At 48.4% G+C, this 21041-nt stretch overlaps 2 protein-coding genes across 11 annotated transcripts in view; one reads left to right on the forward strand and one right to left on the reverse strand.

Annotated features, from left to right (window-relative positions):
- The window catches only part of dok7b (docking protein 7b), a 49910-nt gene extending 46193 nt beyond the window's left edge, over nucleotides 1–3717 (forward strand). For 4 of the 10 annotated variants that reach the window (XM_078953638.1, XM_078953611.1, XM_078953525.1 and 1 more), the window contains 3 exons: nucleotides 974–1028; nucleotides 2057–2194; nucleotides 2263–3717. In XM_078953638.1, coding sequence (XP_078809764.1) covers nucleotides 974–1028; nucleotides 2057–2194; nucleotides 2263–2504 — 435 coding nt within the window. In that variant the 3' untranslated portion in view covers nucleotides 2505–3717. Of the gene's footprint in view, nucleotides 1–973; nucleotides 1029–2023 lie in introns of those variants that run through there. The other 6 variants (XM_078953571.1, XM_023960971.2, XM_023960957.2 and 3 more) reach the window with 3 other exon arrangements.
- A 481-nt stretch (nucleotides 3718–4198) lies between these two features.
- Nucleotides 4199–20070, reverse strand: lrpap1 (low density lipoprotein receptor-related protein associated protein 1). Its single transcript, XM_023960998.2, has 8 exons — nucleotides 19776–20070; nucleotides 17833–17977; nucleotides 14242–14372; nucleotides 11808–11928; nucleotides 9952–10107; nucleotides 9566–9648; nucleotides 5476–5652; nucleotides 4199–4794 (listed from the first exon to the last, which is right to left on the reverse strand). Exons 1-8 carry the CDS (start codon nucleotides 20019–20021, stop codon nucleotides 4726–4728), a joined length of 1128 nt encoding a protein of 375 aa, XP_023816766.1. The 5' UTR covers nucleotides 20022–20070; the 3' UTR covers nucleotides 4199–4725.
- Nucleotides 20071–21041: the final 971 nt, after the last annotated feature.

A 21041-nucleotide genomic window follows, 5' to 3' on the forward strand; every position in this document is an offset into this window, starting at 1 on the left:
CAGTGACTCTCCTATAATCTTTTCCACAATATTCCATTAAAAATTGACTCTATTTTTCTGTTTATTCCCCCAAAGTAGCTTCCCTTCAATGCTGGAGGAGTTAAAAGGCGATAGATCCAAATCCCTGGGAGGCGTTTCCATTTGTAGCTGGTACTAAAGTTTTTTTTTTTAATTCAAGATGAGGTCAATGAAACTTCAGTTGTGGTTATAAGACCTGTGGCCATCCCATAATCATATTAAACAGTAATTGGACAGGTTTTTTTTTTTTTATGTGGATTTGGCCACATTCACTTTTTGGACGGTTTCTTCTGCTGTAATGTCATTTAAATTTTCTTTGGGGGGGGCGATAGTTCACTATTTCACCCTAGAGCCCCATCGACGGGTGATTTTCCCCCCGAGCTAAACTGTTAACATGAATTTTCAATGTGTCGCGTGTCGGGGAGTCTGTGCCTTCACCAGGGGGTCCTCACAGACCCAGGAATGGGAGGACCAGTGACCAAGTCTCTACCATCATTTTATTATTTTTTAGGACTTTTTTGTTCTCAAATTCCTAATTTTTCAGTCATTCTTGAGCACGTTTTTAGGAACTTCCTATGTTTTCCTTTTTCATTTTACCACCGTTGAAAATACTTTTTGTTTGGATGTATTATATCAGGTACAAATGACCCGGTCAAAGTGATGGTGTAACTTTTTTATAGTGGAAAGGGTTGAAATAATTCATTTTCAGCACGTATAAGTGCATGTATATTGTAGTGAGTTTTTGAGAATGGAGGAATTTTTGCTGAAAGGAAGAATTGTGAAAACTAAAGTGGATCTGAACATTTGGACCCTGAAGCTAACCTCAGATGAAGATGAGGCACTAGAAATCCTTTTCACAGGGCTTCCTGTTATGTTTGAGAGTTTTCTAGGCTTGACCAGGGCATCTATGGAGGTTCTGTTCATTCACATGACCCTGTGTGTGTTTGCTGTGAAGGCCAACGGCTCTCCGTCAGCGGACCTGGCGCCCTGCAGAACCCCCGCCACACACGGTTCGTCTTTATGTGCTTGAACGCTCACCTGTTCCTGTTGAGAAGCAGACTAAGGTCGTGTCCGAATTCCTTCCCTACTCCCCATAACCCTTGTGCTATTCTATGGGGTCCAGATCACCCCCACCCTTCCATTGACGTGTTCTCCCTACCATGACAAAGGTGGACAAAGGTGGAAAGATTTCATGTAATCCATGGACACCAGTGAAGATCACAAATCATTGAAGAAAAAAGGTTCAGAGCACTGTCTAGTGGGTCTAGATGACCCCACTCCCAATGTTAAAGTGCCTAGGATAGCACAAGGGTTACAGTGCACTAAATAGTGCGTTTGCCATTTTGTAGTTCTGTCTGAATCTACAATTTCAAAATCCAGTGCCCTAGAAATTTCCCAGAAGTCTAACTAGATCGCTAATTTAAACCACAATGCATTGCATCAAAACCATTTTTGCCAAAAAAATGTATTTTTTAAATAAACTATTAACAGGGGGCTGTGGTGCAGCAGTAGAGCGGTTGACCCAGGATTGTAAATTTGCAGGTTTGATTCCCGCCTTGCACACCCATGTGTCAAAGTGTCCTTGGGCACAAACACTGAACCCCACCTTGCCTCTGGTGGTGGGCGGGCGCTTGTGTTTGGCAGCGTAGCCGCCATCAGTGTGTCACTGTAAAGCGCTTTATAAGTCTACGCCATTTACCATTTTTATCTTCAGAAGGCAGTGGAGTCATAACTGTGGCAAAACTCTCATAAGAATTAGATTTGAACTTTGTGAAATCGATGACGTCATGTGACCATACAGGTTTATAGGAAAACAAAAATAAAGGTAGTGAGCGTGGAGTCTGAATTTCTATTAAAATTCAGGGCACTACATAGTAGTTAGGGTGTGAATTCGGACATGGCTAAAGACTGAAATCTGAGCTCGTCTTCTCACACCACTTTCAGCCTAAAATAGTTCCGTGGAAATTCATTTTCCACCCAAACTTCCTATTTTCCTCCAAATAAGGAGGAGAGCAGTGAAGGGATTTTCTCTCAGCAGAGCCCCCCCCCTGTGTGGACGGCAGCTTTAGCGAATGGAGAGGTCAGAGGAGGGCCACGCTGTCTCCTCCTCCATCCTCAGCGCCCCCGCCTCCTCCCGTCACGTGTGTCCTCCGTCCTCCGCCGTCATCAGCGTGTGGTAGGATGACCTCCTCTGTGCGGCGTGGACAGCGTGCTCCTCCTCATGCTTTGTGTTTCCCCCTTCAGCAAACCTCCAGCTTCCTCTCCAATCTCCTCCGATGGCACGTCTTCACGCCGGGCCTCACCGCGGCGCGCGCCCCCCCTCAGCCGAGGAGCGCCTGCACACGGAGCCGGACCTGCAGGAGCGCAGCTCTGCTCCCGTGTCCCGTCCGTGCGCGGCTGCGGGAGGAGGCGCTCTGCAGAAACCCAGTGAGCGCCACTCCTCCCCTAAGGGTTTCCATCACTTTGGCTCCTTCTTTGCACCGTGAGAACATGTGAAGTTTGGAGGAGGCCCGGTCTGTGATCCGCGGACAAACGTCCTCAGAAGGAACTCTTCTCATTTGCAGCAGCTGCAGCTCACATTGGACATTTTGGCATTTTTTTCTGTCCTGTATCCCTTATGCTATCCTATGGGGTCCAGATGACCCCACCCTTGCATTGTCAAAGGTGGATAAAGGTGGGAAGATTTCATGTAATCCATGGACACCAGTGAAGATCCCAAATCATTGAAGAAGAAAGGTTCAGAGCACTGTCTAGTGGGTCTAGATGACCCAACGTTAAAGTGCCTAGGATAGCACAAGGGTTAAAAGACGAGGCAATTTGAAGGGACTGTCAGTCTCTTCATCGACCTGATGTTACCATGGTAACATCAATTGACAGGCCCCGTTTTCACGTGGGTACTTGTTTGGTTTCTTCCTCGGTGTTAAAGGTTTTGCAAACATCTGCTCCTCCGAAGATCCATCTGGGGAAAAAAACTGGAAACATTGCTTCCGAAAAAAAAGAGAGTCTAAACTTCAGTTAACTGCCTGTGCTGCCGTGTCTGGACTGTTGCCATGGTAACACCGTCGACCTCCAAACCCTTTAAGCGTGTTATTTTTTCTTCTTAAACTTCTAAAAGTTTGCCCCCCCCCCCCTCCGTAACATCACCTGGCAAAAACTTTCAAAGGTCTTTCTTGAAGGCACCTGCAGGCGCCTCATGCTCACCGTAACCATGGCAACGTGCCACACGGGCTGTCGTCCTTTTACTTCCAGACTCTGAGGTTTGAATTTTCTCACTCGTCCCAAAACCCCGGAAAGACAATCTAGTGCCCTGGATTTGGACGCCACGGTCATTTGCAAAAGCAGAACCAAGAAATATGAACATTTTTACAAAAACTGTTAATGTATCTACAGTTTTGATGATGAAAACTTGGATGAGTTATGAAAAAAAAACTTCTTTTAATAACTTGAACTTTAGAGAAAACTGAGGTTTTTGGCTTCTTGGATACTTCCTGTTTGGAACGCCAGGGGGGCGGAGTCACTCAGTCTTTGCGTGCATCGATGGACGCTAGTTTCAGAGACTCCTGGGACATTTTTGTAATTGTATATTTTAAAAATGTAAACATCCCATATGACGACGTGAGATAATTCTAACAGAAATGAATGTTTTGACGCTTTTGTAAACGTAAACGAACAATAAAGTTTCATTTCCATTTTACTGAAGAGGATCACATGGTTTCTTTCCTCCAATAGAGGCCGGTTCCATCTGGTCCCCCCACCCGATGGCGTGGAGAGTGGGGGCGGAGCACATCCAGAGCAGGGAAGACAGGCTGGAGCGGGGGCCACCAAACAGACTCTGACCCCCCCCCCCCCCCTCCCCCGGTGGTCCTGGCAGCAGGTCCATTAACGGGGGAAAGATAATCCCCCCCCTGAACGACCAGCATTGGGAGTGATGGGGCGGGGCGGGGGGGGGTCTTCACGCTTCCCCCTTTTAGGGCAGCAAAGCAGAAATGAGCAGCTTAGCGTTGATCTCAGGTGAAAATTACATTTACCCCCCCCCCCCCCAGAGTGGGACACGTCAGTCAGGAGCTGTCAGTCATCAGTAATCGATGCAACAACTGAACATTTGATTTCAGTTTTCAGATCCTCACGAACCGTCTGAGGACGACGGATGAAGAAAAGACCAGTCAGGGGAAAGTCGGGCTGTAAATAAGAAATGTTTTTATTCAGACCAGACAGTGACACGTTTTATAGCGTGTGTCGTCGTTTTGTTAATGTTTCTGAACAATAAAGGTTTCAATTTCCTCCGTATCAAAGTCACATTCATCAGGAAAATAAAGCCTCAGGGGATCGGTTGGGCAAAGCCGCCGGCCTTCCCTGATCTCACAATTATTTTCACAATGATCGGCGGACCGCCCGGGAAGAACCACGGCGCCGTTTCAACAGGGGGGGGGGGGGGGGGGGGGGCGCAGCAGCCCTCCATCTGTGTCCAAACTAAACTGCTGGTTTGTGCAAAAATCAAACTAAAATGCTTCAAACAAAAATACAAAACGACAAAATCACCAAACCTGAAACAAGGATTTACAAGATTTCCAGTACAGATTATTTGCGGATGCCTACGCTCACTACAAAAGTAGAAAATCGTCCATAAAAACCGGATTATTTTACCATCATTTTCTTTGAACGTGACGGTCGTACCCACTGGGCTCTGCTCCAGAACCGGTGAGCCCATCAGAGCTCGTTGTGCTGCAGACCCTGACGAGAGATCTTGTTGGACAGGTCCTGCATGTGCTTCTTCATCTGAAATCAAACCAGGAGACACGCGTGACTCTGCAGCCGCCGTGAGGAAAACCAAGCCAGAAAGATGCGTTTCCTGTAATGTCCAGCAGGGGGCGACTGGAACGTGATAGACTGAACCAAGGGCTCACGTCCGTTTGGAAGTTTTTCTGTTCCATCAGATTCTGAATGTTTTTTAATCATTTGAAATTTCATTCTGAATTTTTTAAACATTTGCATTTTCAAACAGCTAACGTCACGGCGGTGTCATGATTTAATTGGCTGGATAAAAATAAGTCAGAATAAAATGTAAAGTTTAAAGAAAAATTCAGAAAGAAAATTCAAAAGTTAAACAATTCTGAATGATATTTCAAAGTTTTAAAACATACAGAATCTGACGGAACAGAAAAACGTCCATAACTTGAAATGACGAGCGGCGGCGCTGTTCAGGCGTCAACGGCTTCATGCTGGTTCCTCTTCAACAGTGAGTGACGCCTTCATTCATCTTCTAAAAACACGGATTACTGGAGTATTGTAGCATTTATGCTTTATAAATAACTCTGTCTCCAATCTAATGTTTGATGTGTGCTCATGGAGTTTCTGTCAGATGTTAATTTGAACCCCCGTCTGCCTTCTCACAGTGCGTCTCTGCATGGACGGCTGCGTCTGCAGCACTGATTCCTGTAGGAATGGACGCCTTCTCACCTTGTAGCCCATCTCCCGCGTCTTCTCGGAGAGCGTGTTGTACTTCTCCTGGGTTCTCCTGAGGTGCTCTCTGTCCCCTAAAGCCTCCACGTGTTGCAGCTTCTGGTGCGACAGCTCCAGCTGCTCCTTGTAGTGGCTGTGCTTCTCCACCTTCGTCTCAAAGTGGTGCAGCTCCTCCTGGAAGCAAACAGACGGCTGCGGTTCATCCTTCGCTTATCGGCAGAGCAGATGAGACACCGACTAACTTCTGTTTAGCAGCTTTGGCTCAAGTTATGCTGAACAGAAAAGTTAGTAGAAGAAAAGAATAGACCGCGTGTGGACCAGGACCATGTGTGGACCTGGACCGTGTGTGGACCAAGCCGGGGGTAGACCTGGACCGTGTGTGGATCTGGACCGTATGCGGACCAGGACCGTGTGTAGACCTGGACTGTGTGTGGATCTGGACCGTGTGTGGACCAGGACCGTGTGTGGACCAGGACCGTGTGTACACCTGGACTGTGTGTGGATCTGGACCGTGTGTGGACCAGGACCATGTGTGGACCTGGACCGTGTGTGGACCAGGACCGTGTGTAGACCTGGACTGTGTGTGGATCTGGACCGTGTGTGGACCAGGACCGTGTGTGGACCAGGACCGTGTGTGGACCAGGACCGTGTGTAGACCTGGACTGTGTGTGGATCTGGACCGTATGCGGACCAGGACCATGTGTGGACCTGGACCGTGTGTGGACCAAGCCGGGGGTAGACCTGGACCGTGTGTGGACCAAGCCGGGGGTAGACCTGGACCGTGTGTGGATCTGGACCGTATGCGGACCAGGACCGTGTGTAGACCTGGACTGTGTGTGGATCTGGACCGTGTGTGGACCAGGACCGTGTGTGGACCAGGACCGTGTGTAGACCTGGACTGTGTGTGGATCTGGACCGTGTGTGGACCAGGACCATGTGTGGATCTGGACCGTGTGTGGACCAGGACCGTGTGTGGACCTGGACCGTGTGTGGACCAGGACCGTGTGTAGACCTGGACTGTGTGTGGACCAGGACCGTGTGTGGACCAGGACCGTGTGTGGACCAGGACCGTGTGTAGACCTGGACTGTGTGTGGATCTGGACCGTATGCGGACCAGGACCATGTGTGGACCTGGACCGTGTGTGGACCAAGCCGGGGGTAGACCTGGACCGTGTGTGGACCAAGCCGGGGGTAGACCTGGACCGTGTGTGGATCTGGACCGTATGCGGACCAGGACCGTGTGTAGACCTGGACTGTGTGTGGATCTGGACCGTGTGTGGACCAGGACCGTGTGCGGACCAGCACCGTGTGCGGACCAGGACCGTGTGTGGACCAGGACCGTGTGTGGACCAGGACCGTGTGTGGACCAGGACCGTGTGTGGACCAGGACCGTGTGTAGACCTGGACTGTGTGTGGATCTGGACCGTGTGTAGACCTGGACTGTGTGTGGATCTGGACCGTGTGTGGACCAGGATCGTGTGTAGACCTGGACTGTGTGTGGATCTGGACCGTGTGTAGACCTGGACTGTGTGTGGATCTGGACCGTGTGTAGACCTGGACTGTGTGTGGATCTGGACCGTGTGTGGACCAGGACCGTGTGTGGACCAGGATCGTGTGCGGACCAGCACCGTGTGCGGACCAGGACCGTGTGTGGACCAGGATCGTGTGCGGACCTGGATCGTGTGCGGACCAGCACCGTGTGCGGACCAGGACCGTGTGCGGACCAGGATCGTGTGCGGACCTGGACTAGGGTTGTGCCGATGGACGATATCATCGTCCATCGTGATGGGTGACTGACATCCCGATGGAGAGACCACCATCGTGATGCCACGCCCCCGCCACGTTGCGCGTCGACACCATAAGCCACGGTTACATGTACAAAATATCTTGATGGGATCAATGGTCGGATTGGAATCCAACCGTGTAGATGGGCCCAGAAAAATGTTTTCAGAATATAAAAACGTTCACTAAGGTCACAATTTCGGTCGGAATAAATCATTCGCACATGCGCAGTTTGAAAACCGGAAGGGGATACAACTTCCGCCGAGCGGCTTTTTTTCCAAACTTTATTGGATGTAACAATTCAATACAAAACGATAACAGCACCGAGCGGCTATATATATTGACATGTCAGCTCGGTAAAAAACGAGATGATCTTCTAAACGTGCTTTTAATAATGTTACGGTTATTATCAAACACCTGTTCGCTCATCATTTGAATTTTAATCCGTGTGGTCAGTGCTTTTTCTGTACGGAGCCAGGATTAGCAGTATGCTAACACGGGCTAACAACATTAGCTTTGGGTGGCGCTGCACGTAAACGTGTAAGAATAACATCAGCCTTTATTTAGTCGGGACACGACTGGAAACACAAATCCGCGTGATTGTTTGAATGTTTTCTAAGGACTGAGCGACATTTCTGCTTTGAAGCTCAAACCGCTGTGTGTGCTGACGATCCGAGCTGTGCTCAGACACACGTTTAGACCCGGTTCTGAGTTCGGTTGCTTGTACCCCTAGAGCTGCGGGACGGATCGCAGTCTTAAATCTCCCACACATACCGCTCATGTACCCCCCTCCCATCAAACACAAAGCTTTAAGTCCGCGCTCCGCCGGTCCACTTCACTTATTAAGTGCGGGAGCGACTACTTCTTTTCTATCTTGCTTGTTACTTTTTCTGTTAAAGTCACTTCCCTCAGTTTATACTGGATCATCGCGGATAAGTCATTAGTTGGGAAATAAAATGAAAAAAGCAAAATAACGAATAGCAGTTATATAAGAACGAAAAATGTAAAAATACCCCCCCCCCCCCGACGATGTCATCGTCCATCCCGATGGTTGACAGCAAACATCGTCAACGGCCAAGTTAGGGGACATCGCCCAACCCTAACCTGGAGGGTGTGTGGACCAGCACCGTGTGCGGACCTGGACCGTGTGTGGACCAGCACTGTGTGCGGACCAGGACCGTGTGTGGACCAGGACCGTATGCGGACCAGGACCGTATGCGGACCAGGACCGTGTGTGGACCAAGCCGGGGGTAGACCTGGACCGTGTGTGGATCTGGACCGTGTGTGGACCAGGACCGTGTGTGGACCAAGCCGGGGGTAGACCTGGACCGTGTGTGGATCTGGACCGTGTGTGGACCAGGACCGTGTGTGGATCTGGACCGTATGCGGACCAGGACCGTGTGTGGATCTGGACCGTATGCGGACCAGGACCGTGTGCGGACCCTGTGTGGACCAAGCCGGGGGTAGACCTGGACCGTGTGTGGATCTGGACCGTGTGTGGACCCGGACCGTGTGTGGACCAAGCCGGGGGTAGACCTGGACCGTGTGTGGACCAGGACCGTGTGTGGACCCGGACCCTGTGTGGACCAAGCCGGGGGTAGACCTGGACCGTGTGTGGATCTGGACCGTGTGTGGACCAAGCCGGGGGTAGACCTGGACCGTGTGTGGATCTGGACCGTGTGTGGACCCGGACCGTGTGTGGACCAAGCCGGGGGTAGACCTGGACCGCGTGTGGACCAGGACCGTGTGTGGACCAAGCCGGGGTAGACCTGGACCGTGTGTGGATCTGGACCGTGTGTGGACCCGGACCGTGTGTGGACCAAGCCGGGGGTAGACCTGGACCGTGTGTGGACCAGGACCGTGTGTGGACCAAGCCGGGGTAGACCCGGACCGTGTGCGGACCAGGACCGTGTGGGGTATAATAATCTTATAAAAGCTTTAAAAAAAAAAAAAAAAAAAAGATTTTCCTTTAAATAGTTTACTTCTTGGGAAGAACTATATAAAACAGTAAAAACAATAAGATATTACTATAAGACAGTACTAATAATTGATTTCATATTTATGTTCCAAGTCACTGTGATTAACTGGATACCAGAATATCATCCTTTTGTTTAGATCATGACCTCCCAAACAAACTATGTTTCAACTTTAGGCTGTTCAGTTCAATGTTACAGAACATTCAGGCTTTGAGACTGGAACTACTTTTTTAGGTTGAATATTATCATTTTTTAATGGTCACCCTGCAGCCAATCAGAACGGAGGAACCAAACAACAATGGTATAGGAATGGCAGAAAGCATCAGTACCTTCAGAGAGTCCAGCTCGTCTCTGCTCAGGTTGGCTCTCTTGGCGGCCTCCCACAGTTCAATCACACGAGGCTCCCGAAACTCTATGAGGCAGCGAGACACAGACAGAGGGGTGAGGAGACGATGCAGACAGACAGGCTGGAGGACAGACGCGTCCCTAGCGAGTCCCCGTTCAGCACAGGGGAGGACGCGGGAAAGGTTTGTGCTGATGAGGTGATCAGTTCTGCTCCTCCGACCACAACATCCAGCGGATTTAGACCAAGACAAACGCACAAAACTAACATCTGTAGAAGAGCTGCAGCGTGTGGGGAGGGAATGCAGCTCACAGAGCGTTACTACGGTTACGAGGACGAAGCTGCAGCCATTAGGAGGCGTGCGTCTCTCACCGCTGTCTTCGCTGAAGCCCTTGTGGCTGATTTCGCGGAGACGCTCGAAGCCGTGGTTCAGGTCCCTCATCTTCTGCTTCAGCTCCGTGTGCTTCTGCTGCAGCACGTGCTCCTTGGCGTCGCCCTCCAGGGGGGCGATCACGTTCTTGTGCGTTTCTGCAGAGGTATGAGGACACAAAGTGACATGAGGACACAAAGTGAGCATTCCACAGCAGCTGGAACTTCCTGCATGATGCAACCTGAAGGACTTGGAGCGGCTGAGCACTTCCTGTCTGCTTCACACCTGAGCCGTGGCGAGGAGAACCCAAACAAAGGCCGCTGACGGCCGAATGTCAGCTGACATTTAGAACAAGAGACAAAGACAACAGAGGGAGAGACTGGGGGGGGGGGTTGTAAAGGTGACCGGACCCCACCCTCAAGGCAACATACCGTCTTCTGACCGCTCAAAAGGTATCAGACGGGCGGAAAAATGCTCCTGGACTGTTGGAGGAGAACGTCAGGCACCAGCCGTCTGAGACCGGCAGACCCCCCCCATCCCTGAAGACCTGAGGGGGCTGTCAGCTCGGCTCTCAGATCAATGTGACTGAACCTGACAGAGGAGTGGGTGGGGTGGGGGGGGGGCATTGCCTGACCACCGACACCATTGACGCTCACTTCCTCGCTCTGGAGAATGTCATGTATTTGTATTTTCTTGTCTTGTATGTTGCAATTGTTCAATAAAAAAAAAAAACTGCGAAAAAAAAAAAAGTAAATAAAGGAAAAAGGGGGGAAAAAAATACAAAAAAAAACTTGCTGCTCTCACTATTCTCCATGTTTTTCTCCTCCGCCATCTTTGTTTGAATGTGTATTTTTCTTCGTTCGCCCGTGATTAATATAACGTTTTACGGGGTCTTCAAACATAAATAAAAGGTCGATACTTGATGAAGACGCATTGAGAATCAATCACGGGAATAAATATCGCGATATATCACCATATCGATATTTTGGCACACCATCATACACATTTACTTTGTCTTTTTTTATAAGTTTGTGGAAAAAATGGTTTTGTTCATTGATTACTGGAACTCACTTGTAAAATAGAGCAAAAACCTGCGTTTCTGAGGCGATTTTTATAGTTTTTCATTCATTCGTCGTCTTCTGTTTGACCCTTTCGGGGTCACGGGGCTGCTGGAGCCTATCCCAGGCACTTATGGGCAAAGGCAGGGGACACCCTGGACAGGTTGCCAGTCTGTCATAGCCATAGTTTTTCCTCTCTTTTAAAATTTTGTATACACCATGTAATCAAACCATCTTCTTAAAGTCTGTTTTCCCTTTTTTTGACTGATAAACAAAAACATCTAGCGGACTTCAGGAAAAATTGGCACGAGTGCTTAGTTGAAACCAAACTGAGAAAATAAGTAGAAAGAAACAAAAGTACAGAGAGAAACTGTCCTTCAGGAGGGAGGGACAGTTTTAGGCCTAAGCTTTTCTCAGAAAAACCTAAAACCGTCGATTATGAATTCTGGAGAATCCTTTAGCTTCAAAGCTTGGCCCTAAAATCTGTTCTTTTTGTTTTTATTACCAAACAACTGATGTGTTTCCAGGAACAGCTTTTTCTTTCCCCCGAACAAAACTGAGTCAGACAATCTGTGCAACAGGAAGTGATGCGACTCATGAAGGGATTTAAACGATGCGTTCATTTGCAGCATTAAACCAGTGTCCTGTGTCCATTCAATCTGAGAATCAGAACCAATGAAAACTTAATGAAGGATGCAGCTCAACCTGTCCTGTCCAATCACAGCCGGACCTTTACGGTTAGCATCAACTTTAAAAGGTGAAGCGTGAGGGCAGGAAGCCGGCCCCCACCAGCGACTCACCCTCAGTCCTGCTGACCGTGTCCATCAGGAGGTTGTACTCCTGGATCTTCTCCCTGTGGTGCTGGAACTCTCTCCTCAGGTTCGCCAGCTCCTCGTCAGAAAATTTTGCAGAGTTCCTGGCCTGGTGGAGACCCCCCCCCCAGCAAAAAAGGACTATTAGGTGGGTTTGTTCAGATTCCTGAGAAGTTTGAATCTGTGTTGAAGGTGTTTTTTTCTGGTTCCGCCCCCACTACCCCTAGATCCTGGAGGAGTGGTTTGTTCTGCCACCCCCATGTCAAATAGTTCATGTCTTTGGCAGTCAGGCCCCAGGCCCTCTTCTTCCTCACCAAATCCTTGTAAAATGCACGATTTGTGTCACGAATGAAAATTAAACTAGATGTCGCTATTATCAGCTGTGTTAACATGCGTTAACAGGCACGTCACCTTATATGTAAAATGTTTTCTTTTTTTTTTTTAATGAAAGGACAGCAGAAACTTTTATTTTGAAATCAGGACCCATTTCCCACAGTCAAATCCTCAGTAAGCAGTGATTAATCTTAGTCAATGGTTTTATGGCAAACCACTCTCACCAATCAGCAGTGAGCTTGCTGCGAGATCGCACCCCTACCGCTTGAACGCGGTATCGGGAGAATCTGTCAAACGTTGACCGTGTTAGAGCATCCGATTGGCCAATTCACTTAAATCACTCAAACTACAGAAAGAATTTCCTAAAAAATGAGGATTATCAAGAACATGTTAAAAAGATTTCCGAGGAATGATTTTGACCAATCGAATGACTTTGGGATTTTGGCTTCGTGGACCCACTTACTGTTTAGAACGCCGGGGTGTGTGTGTGTGTGTGTGTGAGTGTGTGCGTGTGCGTGCGTGCGCGTGTGTGTGAGTGTGTGCGTGTGCGTGCGTGCGCGTGACTCAGTCCAGTTCTCAGACACAGTTCATGGTCTGAACTTAAATCCTGGTTTCCTTCCAATTCTCTCCAACTTAACGGGAATAAGTCTGTGGGTCTCATCACCGGCATCTTCAAAGTCCATCAACCACTCGTCAGTCACCTCCACCCCCCCCCTGTGTCAACCTGGACAGCTCCCTCTCTTTCCACGCCCACATCAATAGCATCACACAGGCTCGCCTCAGAAACACTCCTCACCCCCCCAGACTGCCTCCCTCCTGGTTCAAAGCCTCATCATCACCAGTCGTCTGGACTACTGTACCTCCCTCCTCTTCGGCCTCTCTCACAAACTTCCCCAGCAGCTGGGATCGCCACCAACCCCCCCCCCCCCCCCTCTGCCACCGCATCACGCCGATACTCCAGCAGCTGCACCGCCTCCCAATTAAATCCAAGTTCTGCCTCAAATTCCTCCCACAGGCGTAAAAAAAACCACCACTTCCTTTTTCTCAAATCGGTTTCTGGCTTTTCACTGTGTTTATAACTTGTGTTCAGCATCCTTGAGGGCCCTGTTAAATAAAACGGATTATTGTTATACTTGTTAGTGGAAAACCTGAAAAGATTGCATCGCACCTGTTCTGCAGGAGTGAAAATTTACAGCAGGGAAGACAGATGTACTTTTAGGAGGTTGCAGTTTGTTTGACAAGAAAAACCAAACTAATTTCGTACAAATGAGACACCAAGAGCTTAAAGCACCAGCTAGCCATCACTGGCTACATTTCTGGTATTCTGAGCATTTGAAATGGACCCGTTTAGCTGCACCGAACGGTACCTTATGGGTGACTAGAATAGGGCGCAGGGGTTCCATACGGTGGTAACACCCGCACTTTTTTAAGTGCGGGTAACTGCTACTAGCCTGCTGCTTCTCGGTCAGCTGTTTGATTGTTGAGGTTCTTGCATGTTGAGCAGAAATGAGATTCTGTGGCGTGGATCTAGCAGCAGAAACTCTTTGGGGACAGAAATGATCCATTTTAAATCATAAACTAGAAGGAGCTGCATTTCCAGAAGAAAAATGCCGGGTTGAGTGATATATTGCTGAATGAAAAAGTGAAACTTAAGGGGTAATGATTGGCCAAAAAAGTAAAGAAATAAATGATCAAAGTTAAAACAGCAAAATAACAAAAAATATGTTGGTGAAAAATGCCTGCGCTTAGTTTTGATCAGAAAACCTTGTGCATCACAGCCTGCATGTCATACCACTACACCACCAACCTGAACAGGTGACAGGATTTATAATCCATGTAGTCTTATAATGTCTTCAAAAGTTCTAGGAATTCAAGGAACAAAAGTCACAGCTGGAAAAAACTGAAAGCTGTTCCTTCTTCATCTTTATACAAGCTGCAGATAAAACGTCAACTTTGCATAAAGGCTGTGAAACAGAGACCGCCACCGTCTCAATCCTTGATCTGATTGGACCAGAACCCCTTTCCATCCTCAGTATCACCCAAACTCCAACCCTGCTAGTGCTGCTCCTCCCTCCTGGTCCACACAAACCTTGTTCCAGAGTTTGTCCAGGCGCGGATCCTCAAAAGTGTCTCCGTCTTTGGGCTCGTGGTCCTTCAGAGAGTTGCTCTCCAGCGGCCGCGTGTCCCTCTTCCCATCCATGCCGTACTTGGCGAGGATCACTGCACGACACCGACGTGACACTTTCAAACAAACGCTGCTGTGAAAGAACGAGCCTCTCAGCTCGAAGCAATGGAGGACAAGCACAGAAAACAACGCACACGTTCATCACTTAAACCAGACAACGGGGAGACGCTCGTCAGTTCACCTGAAAGCGGCCGCGCTGGAAAGAGCGGCAGCAGCGAGCGGCAGCAGCGAGCGGCAGCAGCGAGCGGCAGCAGCGAGCGGCGCCGCCCACGAACGCCAACGGACTGCGGTTCAGCAGGAGATGAGGTGCCGTTGGTTCAAGCAAACCCGGCGGACTCATCCACTCGTCGTGAACATTTGAATAAAGTCAATGTGGTTTACCGGCTGCACGGTGGCACAGTGGTTAGCGCCATTTTCTCACAGCAACAAGGTCCCCCCAATCCAAATCCCAACTGGGGGACCTGAACCAGAACACCAATGGGGGACTTTTCTGCGTGGAGTTTGTTTGAGGAATTTGTCTGTTCGGCTTCCTCCCACCACCCAAAGACATGCTTCATAGGTTCATTGGTTACTCTAAATCAGGGGGTCCCCAGACTGCGGCCCCCATTTGACCCGGCCCCCTCAACGATACCAGAGAGAGACCCTTGTAATTTATTTTTTTGCATTATTATTTTATTTTATTTTATTTAGCCGTCCATGTGATGGAGACTAATGGAAGCCTGGAAAACTGGGGTGAAGTGGGCCGGCCCAACGGAATCCCTGGAATTGTTTCTTCACGTCAATGAAGCTTATTTGGATTGAAACGGGGGCCAACCTAAAAAGGCTTCTACAGAACCTCACTTTGTCCCAGTCATGGAACTGGAATGCGACCCCCACCCATCATCACAAAGACAAATATGACGGAGCAAATGCGAGCAGACAAACTCTCAAAGCTAAAAAGTGGGCTGTGAGCTCAGCAGACGGTGATACTAGACATTTCCTGACTTTTAATGTAAAGAACAGATATCAGATCGGGTCATTAATATATTTGGTTATGTGTGGCTTTCTGGGAAACGATAAATGTTTACATTTAGACACCCCTGCGATCGTCACACTTTTCTGTTTCAAACTGACCCTGGCCCCCGATCAGAGAATGGAAACGTCATGTGGCCCTCGCTGGAAAACGTTTGGGGACCCCCGCTCTAAATAGTCCCTAGATGTGAGTATGGGTGAGTGTCCAGACGTCCAGGATGCCCCCTGCCTTCGCCCACGAGTGGCCGGGTTTAGGCTCCGGCAGCCCCGTGACCCCGAGAGGGAACCAACGGATTAGAAGATGAATGACTGAAGATGAACTGCAGCGAACTCTGAAGAAACCAAACTTCTCATTCTGCTCCAGTTATGGGAGCAGATGACTCAGCGCCGCGTCAGCAGCACCGCCGTGACCCGACAGTTGACCCCATTTATGCCGCCCTCATTAAAGTTACTACCAGAGGGAAAAAGTGCTGAACATCAAGAACCACCCCATGAGGAGGGTGACGGTAGTTTGACCCCTTCAGGGGGGTGATGTTCCTCCACCGACCCCCTGAAGGGGTCAAAGTACCACTGAAGGAGCTGGAAGTTCACGATCATTCCTCCCCTTATGGACTTTATTTCATCCTGAACACCTGAAGAAAACCTAAGTGGACTTTGAGAAGCCAAAGACGGTGAAGTTGCACGTGAGAGGGGAAAAAACAGCAGACGTCAGGAAACATTTACGAGACTCTGCTGGCATGATCGGGTCCAAAGTTTTCCTTCTTTGCTCGGAGGGCACTTTGTGAAACGATTGGTGCTGCTCTTTGTGTCCCATTCCCACCCTGAGGGCTCTTGAGGCGATTTAAACCAACTCCATGCTGTGACAACCGTCAAAGAGGCCGACAGAGATGTGCGTCTCTCACTTTTACACTCCACCGCTGGAGAACTGGACTTTTATGAGACGTTCACAGAACCGGGTCCCACTCCCATCATCCTCTGCTCCATTGTTGAAAACCGCATAATCCTAATCAAAGGAACACTGGGAGCGCTTTCACTGGAGATCGAAATTCTCTCACACATGTCCTCCATCGGGAGAAAAATGCTACAAGAAGGTGTTAAAAGCACCAAAAGCAGCATTTTCATTGGTCTTTAAAACAATCTGAAGGCCCCACGCAGCATATTTTCTGGAACCTCATCACTGCTGTAAAAAAAATAAGCCTGGACCAGCATCCTGCACCACGTTCGACAAAACGCTTAACAACCAGAGTGAAAATATTTAAGCACAACTCTGAAGTATCACTAACAACAACATCGTTGAGACGTCTTAAACAAAAAACAAAAAAATCGTAACAAAAACGGGTCTTTAAACAAAACAAGAAACAGAAAATTGACGTCAAACCAACACAAAAATGTATAAACTCCACAAAGATGACGTCTCAGTTAAGAAACACTCCAGTCTCTGCAGGTCTATGTGCAAAATGTCTTGGATCGGATCAGAAATCGGATTAGCGTTGAACCGTTTACACGGGTCCAGAAAAACTTCGTTCACCAGAATAAACTGTTTCTATGCACCACGATCGGATCAACGATCGGCATAATCTACCATCTCCATCGGAAGGAAATTCTATCCGAACGAGTCTGAGTTCTGAACGGCGTGTTCACATGACGCATTTTTATTCTGATCTGGCGTTCATTCCGCTAACTTTTGTCCGTGAAAATGCAGCGACCGATGGTGTTCCACAGGAGTCTGGACTAGGACCACCTCAGTTCACACACAGATATGTAATCACCAGAAATGTAAGTTCGTCTGCCGAAACAGAACCGTGATCAAAGGAGCAGTCTCCTGTTTTACACTCTGAAACTCTGAATAAAGAGATTTTTGGTTTGAATTGACTTTCTAATGATCTTGTTAGCATTAAAGCTCCCCGTGCATGTGTGGGTTTTCTTTGGGCGCTCCGCCTTCCTCCCACAGTCCAAAAACACGCATCATTGGTTACTCTAAGCTGTCCCTGTCCTGTCCAGGACGTCCTCCGCCTTCACCCAACAGTAGCCGAGACTCCGGTTATAGCAGGGTAAGAAGATGGATGCATTAGAACTTTTCCAGCATCCTTTGTAGGACTTTCTAAACAAATCCACATGAACAGCAAGTCACAGTGGTTCTCCTTGGACTTGTGTTTGGATATCACAACAGAAAAAATGCCAACTAGAAGTTTTTCTGACCTTGACGTTAACCTCAATAAGAACATCCAAGGCAAAGATGTGATTCAAATAATCTCTTCTTTTGAAAGCTGAGATACCGGGGTCTCTCTCTTTGCTAACAATGAAGACAGCTGATACAAAATAAACAACTGCTGGACAAGGATTTATGGAAGGAACCGATTTTAAGTTGATCTTTTTGTGACATTTTGAAAAGCAAAAATAACTTCTACAGGCTGTGGAGGTCAGAGAAAGCCAGGAGCCCGTCTGAAAGTCGTCCCGACTGCAGAGGGCCTGGCGCCGGCTCACCGTGGAAGTTGCGCCTGAGCTGAGCCTCCTTCTCCCCGCTTTCATCCAGCCCTTCCACCTTCAGCTTCTTCCACTGAAGCTCGTCCTTCTCCTGGATCTTCAGGTCGCTGTGCAGCTCGGCCTGCCGGACCGGCGGCATCTGCATCTGCGGGGGGGAGCAGACACCAAACCGTCTGTTCCCGTGTTCGGGAAAAACCTTTGCTCTGCATCAAACACGACTCAGGAAAAGGGTTTGCATCGAGATGCCAACTTTTTAAAGGTTTCTGGAGGAAAGTCTGACTTTTTCAAGTAGCATTCGTCACTCAAGTCAAGTGTCATCGATGAAGCATTGAGTTCATTCATTCATTCATTCGTCTTCTAAACCAAATTTATCCCTCTCCGGGTCACGAGGGGGAAGCCAGGGGGCATCACACACCCACGCACACCAACATCCTCACTTGGTGACCAATGAACCTATGAAGCATGTTTTTGGACGGTGGGAGGAAGCCAAAGTACCCGGAGAAACCCACGCATGCACGGGGAGAACATGCTAACTCCACACAGAAAGGTCCCCCGTCTGTGTTCTGGTTCAGGTCCCCCAGCCGGGACTTGAACCAGTGGCCTTCTTGCAGCCACATTGAGTTCATATGAATATTTAATGGTCACAGGTTTTCATGAAACTACTGTAACCAGTTTGTGGAGACAAAAAACAGGACTTCTTTGAGGTCGAGTGTCACGTTAAGTCCCCAAACTTTGAGGTCAGGTCTCAAATCTTTGAGGTCCTGTCCCAAGATTTTATGGTTGATTTTATAGTCTTAAGTCAAGTTCTAAGTCTTTCAGGATGAGTTCCAAGTCTTTAAGGACAAGTCTCAAGTCAAGTCTAGAGTCTTTGAGGTCAAGTCTCAAATGTTTAGGGTTGAGTCTCAAAACTTTAAGGTCCTGTCTAAAGACTCTGTGATAGAGTCTCATACCTCAAGTCTCTAGTCAGTACGTTTGAGCTTTAAGTCAGGTCTCAAGCTTTTGAGGATGAGTTCCAAGTCTTTAGATAAAAGTCTCAAGTCAAGTCTAGTCTTTGAGGTCAAGTCTCAAATCTTTATGGTCCAGTCTCAGATCTTTAGTGTTGAGTCTCAAATTTTAGAGGTCCTGTCCCAAGACTTTGCGGTTGAGTCTCATATCTCAAGTCTCTAGTCTGTACGGTTGACTCTTAAGTCAAGTTCCAAGCCTTTAAGGACAAGTTACAAGTCAAATTCAGAGTCTGTGAGGTCAAGTCTCAAAAGTAAAGTTTCAAGTCTGCGTGTGAGACGTTAGTTGTGACTCAAGTCACTTAGCTAAAAGTAGTAGACTTGAACTTTACCTATTTGAGTAGTGGAGCAGGATGTGTACCAACTGAATAACAGACTAAATTGGAACGTTTTAGGTTCACAACATTTACATTTAAATAGTTACAATATATAAAAAGTAATCTTCAAGTAAACTGTCTCAGTTTTTGCATAGACCAAGGATTTAGTACACCTTTGATAGGGGACCCCACCTCTAACACATTTTTTGCATCTTGGTGTGACATCATGGGCTGCACGGCCCGGCAGCGAGACGGCGCTGGTTCAAATCCTGATTGGGTCCTTTCTGTGTGGACTGTCCTCATGGGTTTTCTGTGGTCTCCTCCCACAGTCCAAAAACACGCCTCAGAAGTGAGTTGGTGTCTCCAAATTGACCTTAAGTGTGTAAGTGTGAGGCCCTGCAGCCCAACAGCAGCTGGGATAGGCTCCAGCAACCCCGTGACCCCGTAAGGGTTCCAACAGGTTCTGAAGATCAGGGATGGATGGCGTGACGTCACGTCACAAAGTGATTTGAGGTCAAACGAATAACGGGAGATCTGTTTCACACCGGGTAAAAACGGTTTTCCGGTCTGCTGGACCCCCGGTACCGAAACCGCTATGCAGCTCGTGCGTGGTGAACGTACGTACCCGCTTCGCCTTCTCCCACACCTGGTTCAGCTTCGCTATCCTGAACTCCACCGTCTGCTCATCATCCGCACCGCCCGGCCTGGGCTCGTTCACCTCCCGGGAATACTTTCCCGCCATGGCACGCGCCCCGAGACACAGAACCGCGGCGAACCACTGCAGCTTCATGGTGAAGCAGAAACGGAGTCTCGTCTTCCAGCGGCGAAGCAACGAGCTGTCAGCGACTGCGGCCCGGAGCCAGCACGTCATGTGACCGAAAGGGGCGGGCTCTTCTGGAACCGTTGCACCTTGGGAAATGTAGTTAAAAGCTGGCTGTGTGCATGACAGGGGTAATCCCTTTGTAAAACAATTACCTACAACCCCCAGAATGCATTGCCACAGTGTTACCTAGCAACGAAGCTTCCAAAGCTCAGCGAATGGAAAGTCTCCACGTGTTGACGGCGCTGGATGCTGTTTACATCTGCAGCTTTAAATCCCCCTTAAATAAAAATATATATTTTTGACAAAATTCTGTAATGTCACGAAAACCATCCTTCAGAGTTATCACCTGGTGAAACATGCAACTAAAAAAAAAACTAAATCCAGACACTGACACTTTTTACAAGTTTTTTTCTTTTTGTAGTTGTTGCTATAAATCCATCCTGAACGGCTGAACCTTCACAGCTCGGGCTGCACCGTTTACACGCTTTCAGCTGTGCAAAAAAAAATCCATCCAACCTCAAAAAGATGGCGAAAATATTCATAGAATTTGTGGGGCGGCCGTGGTGCGCAGGTGGAAGGTCGGCCTGTGATCAGAGGATCGCAGGTTCAGTTCCTTGAGCAAGGCACTGAACCCCACATTGCTCCTGGTGGTTACAGGTTGGCACCATTGTTTGGGCCTTCAAAGCGCTATACAAGTATACGCCATTTATAAAATTCAGTAGTCTAGTTCTATGGTATATAAGACGTAACCTGAAAGGTAAATTAATTTGACAATTTCTCCTTTTTAATGGAAAAATATCATATTTAAAGATTCAAAATCCTATTTCTTTGCCTTTCAGCTGCTCCACTTAGACTAGGGTCACTTATCCAAAAATGCCACCGTGCACGGTGACCTTTAGATGCAAGTATTTCAGCACATCCAGCAGATGAGTTTGTGGCTGCAGTCGCATTTTTTGATAAAGGTTACGATTGAACAGTGAGTGGACTATTTTGTGACATCGGTCAGTGGCCGCCCGGGGACATTTGGAGGTCGTGTGGTGGCAGTCCAGCGGCAGGCGGGTGGCAGGA

Source organism: Oryzias latipes, chromosome 1, assembly GCF_053564925.1.
Source record: "Oryzias latipes strain Hd-rR chromosome 1, Olatipes_Hd-rR_3.1".
NCBI lineage: Eukaryota > Metazoa > Chordata > Actinopteri > Beloniformes > Adrianichthyidae > Oryzias > Oryzias latipes.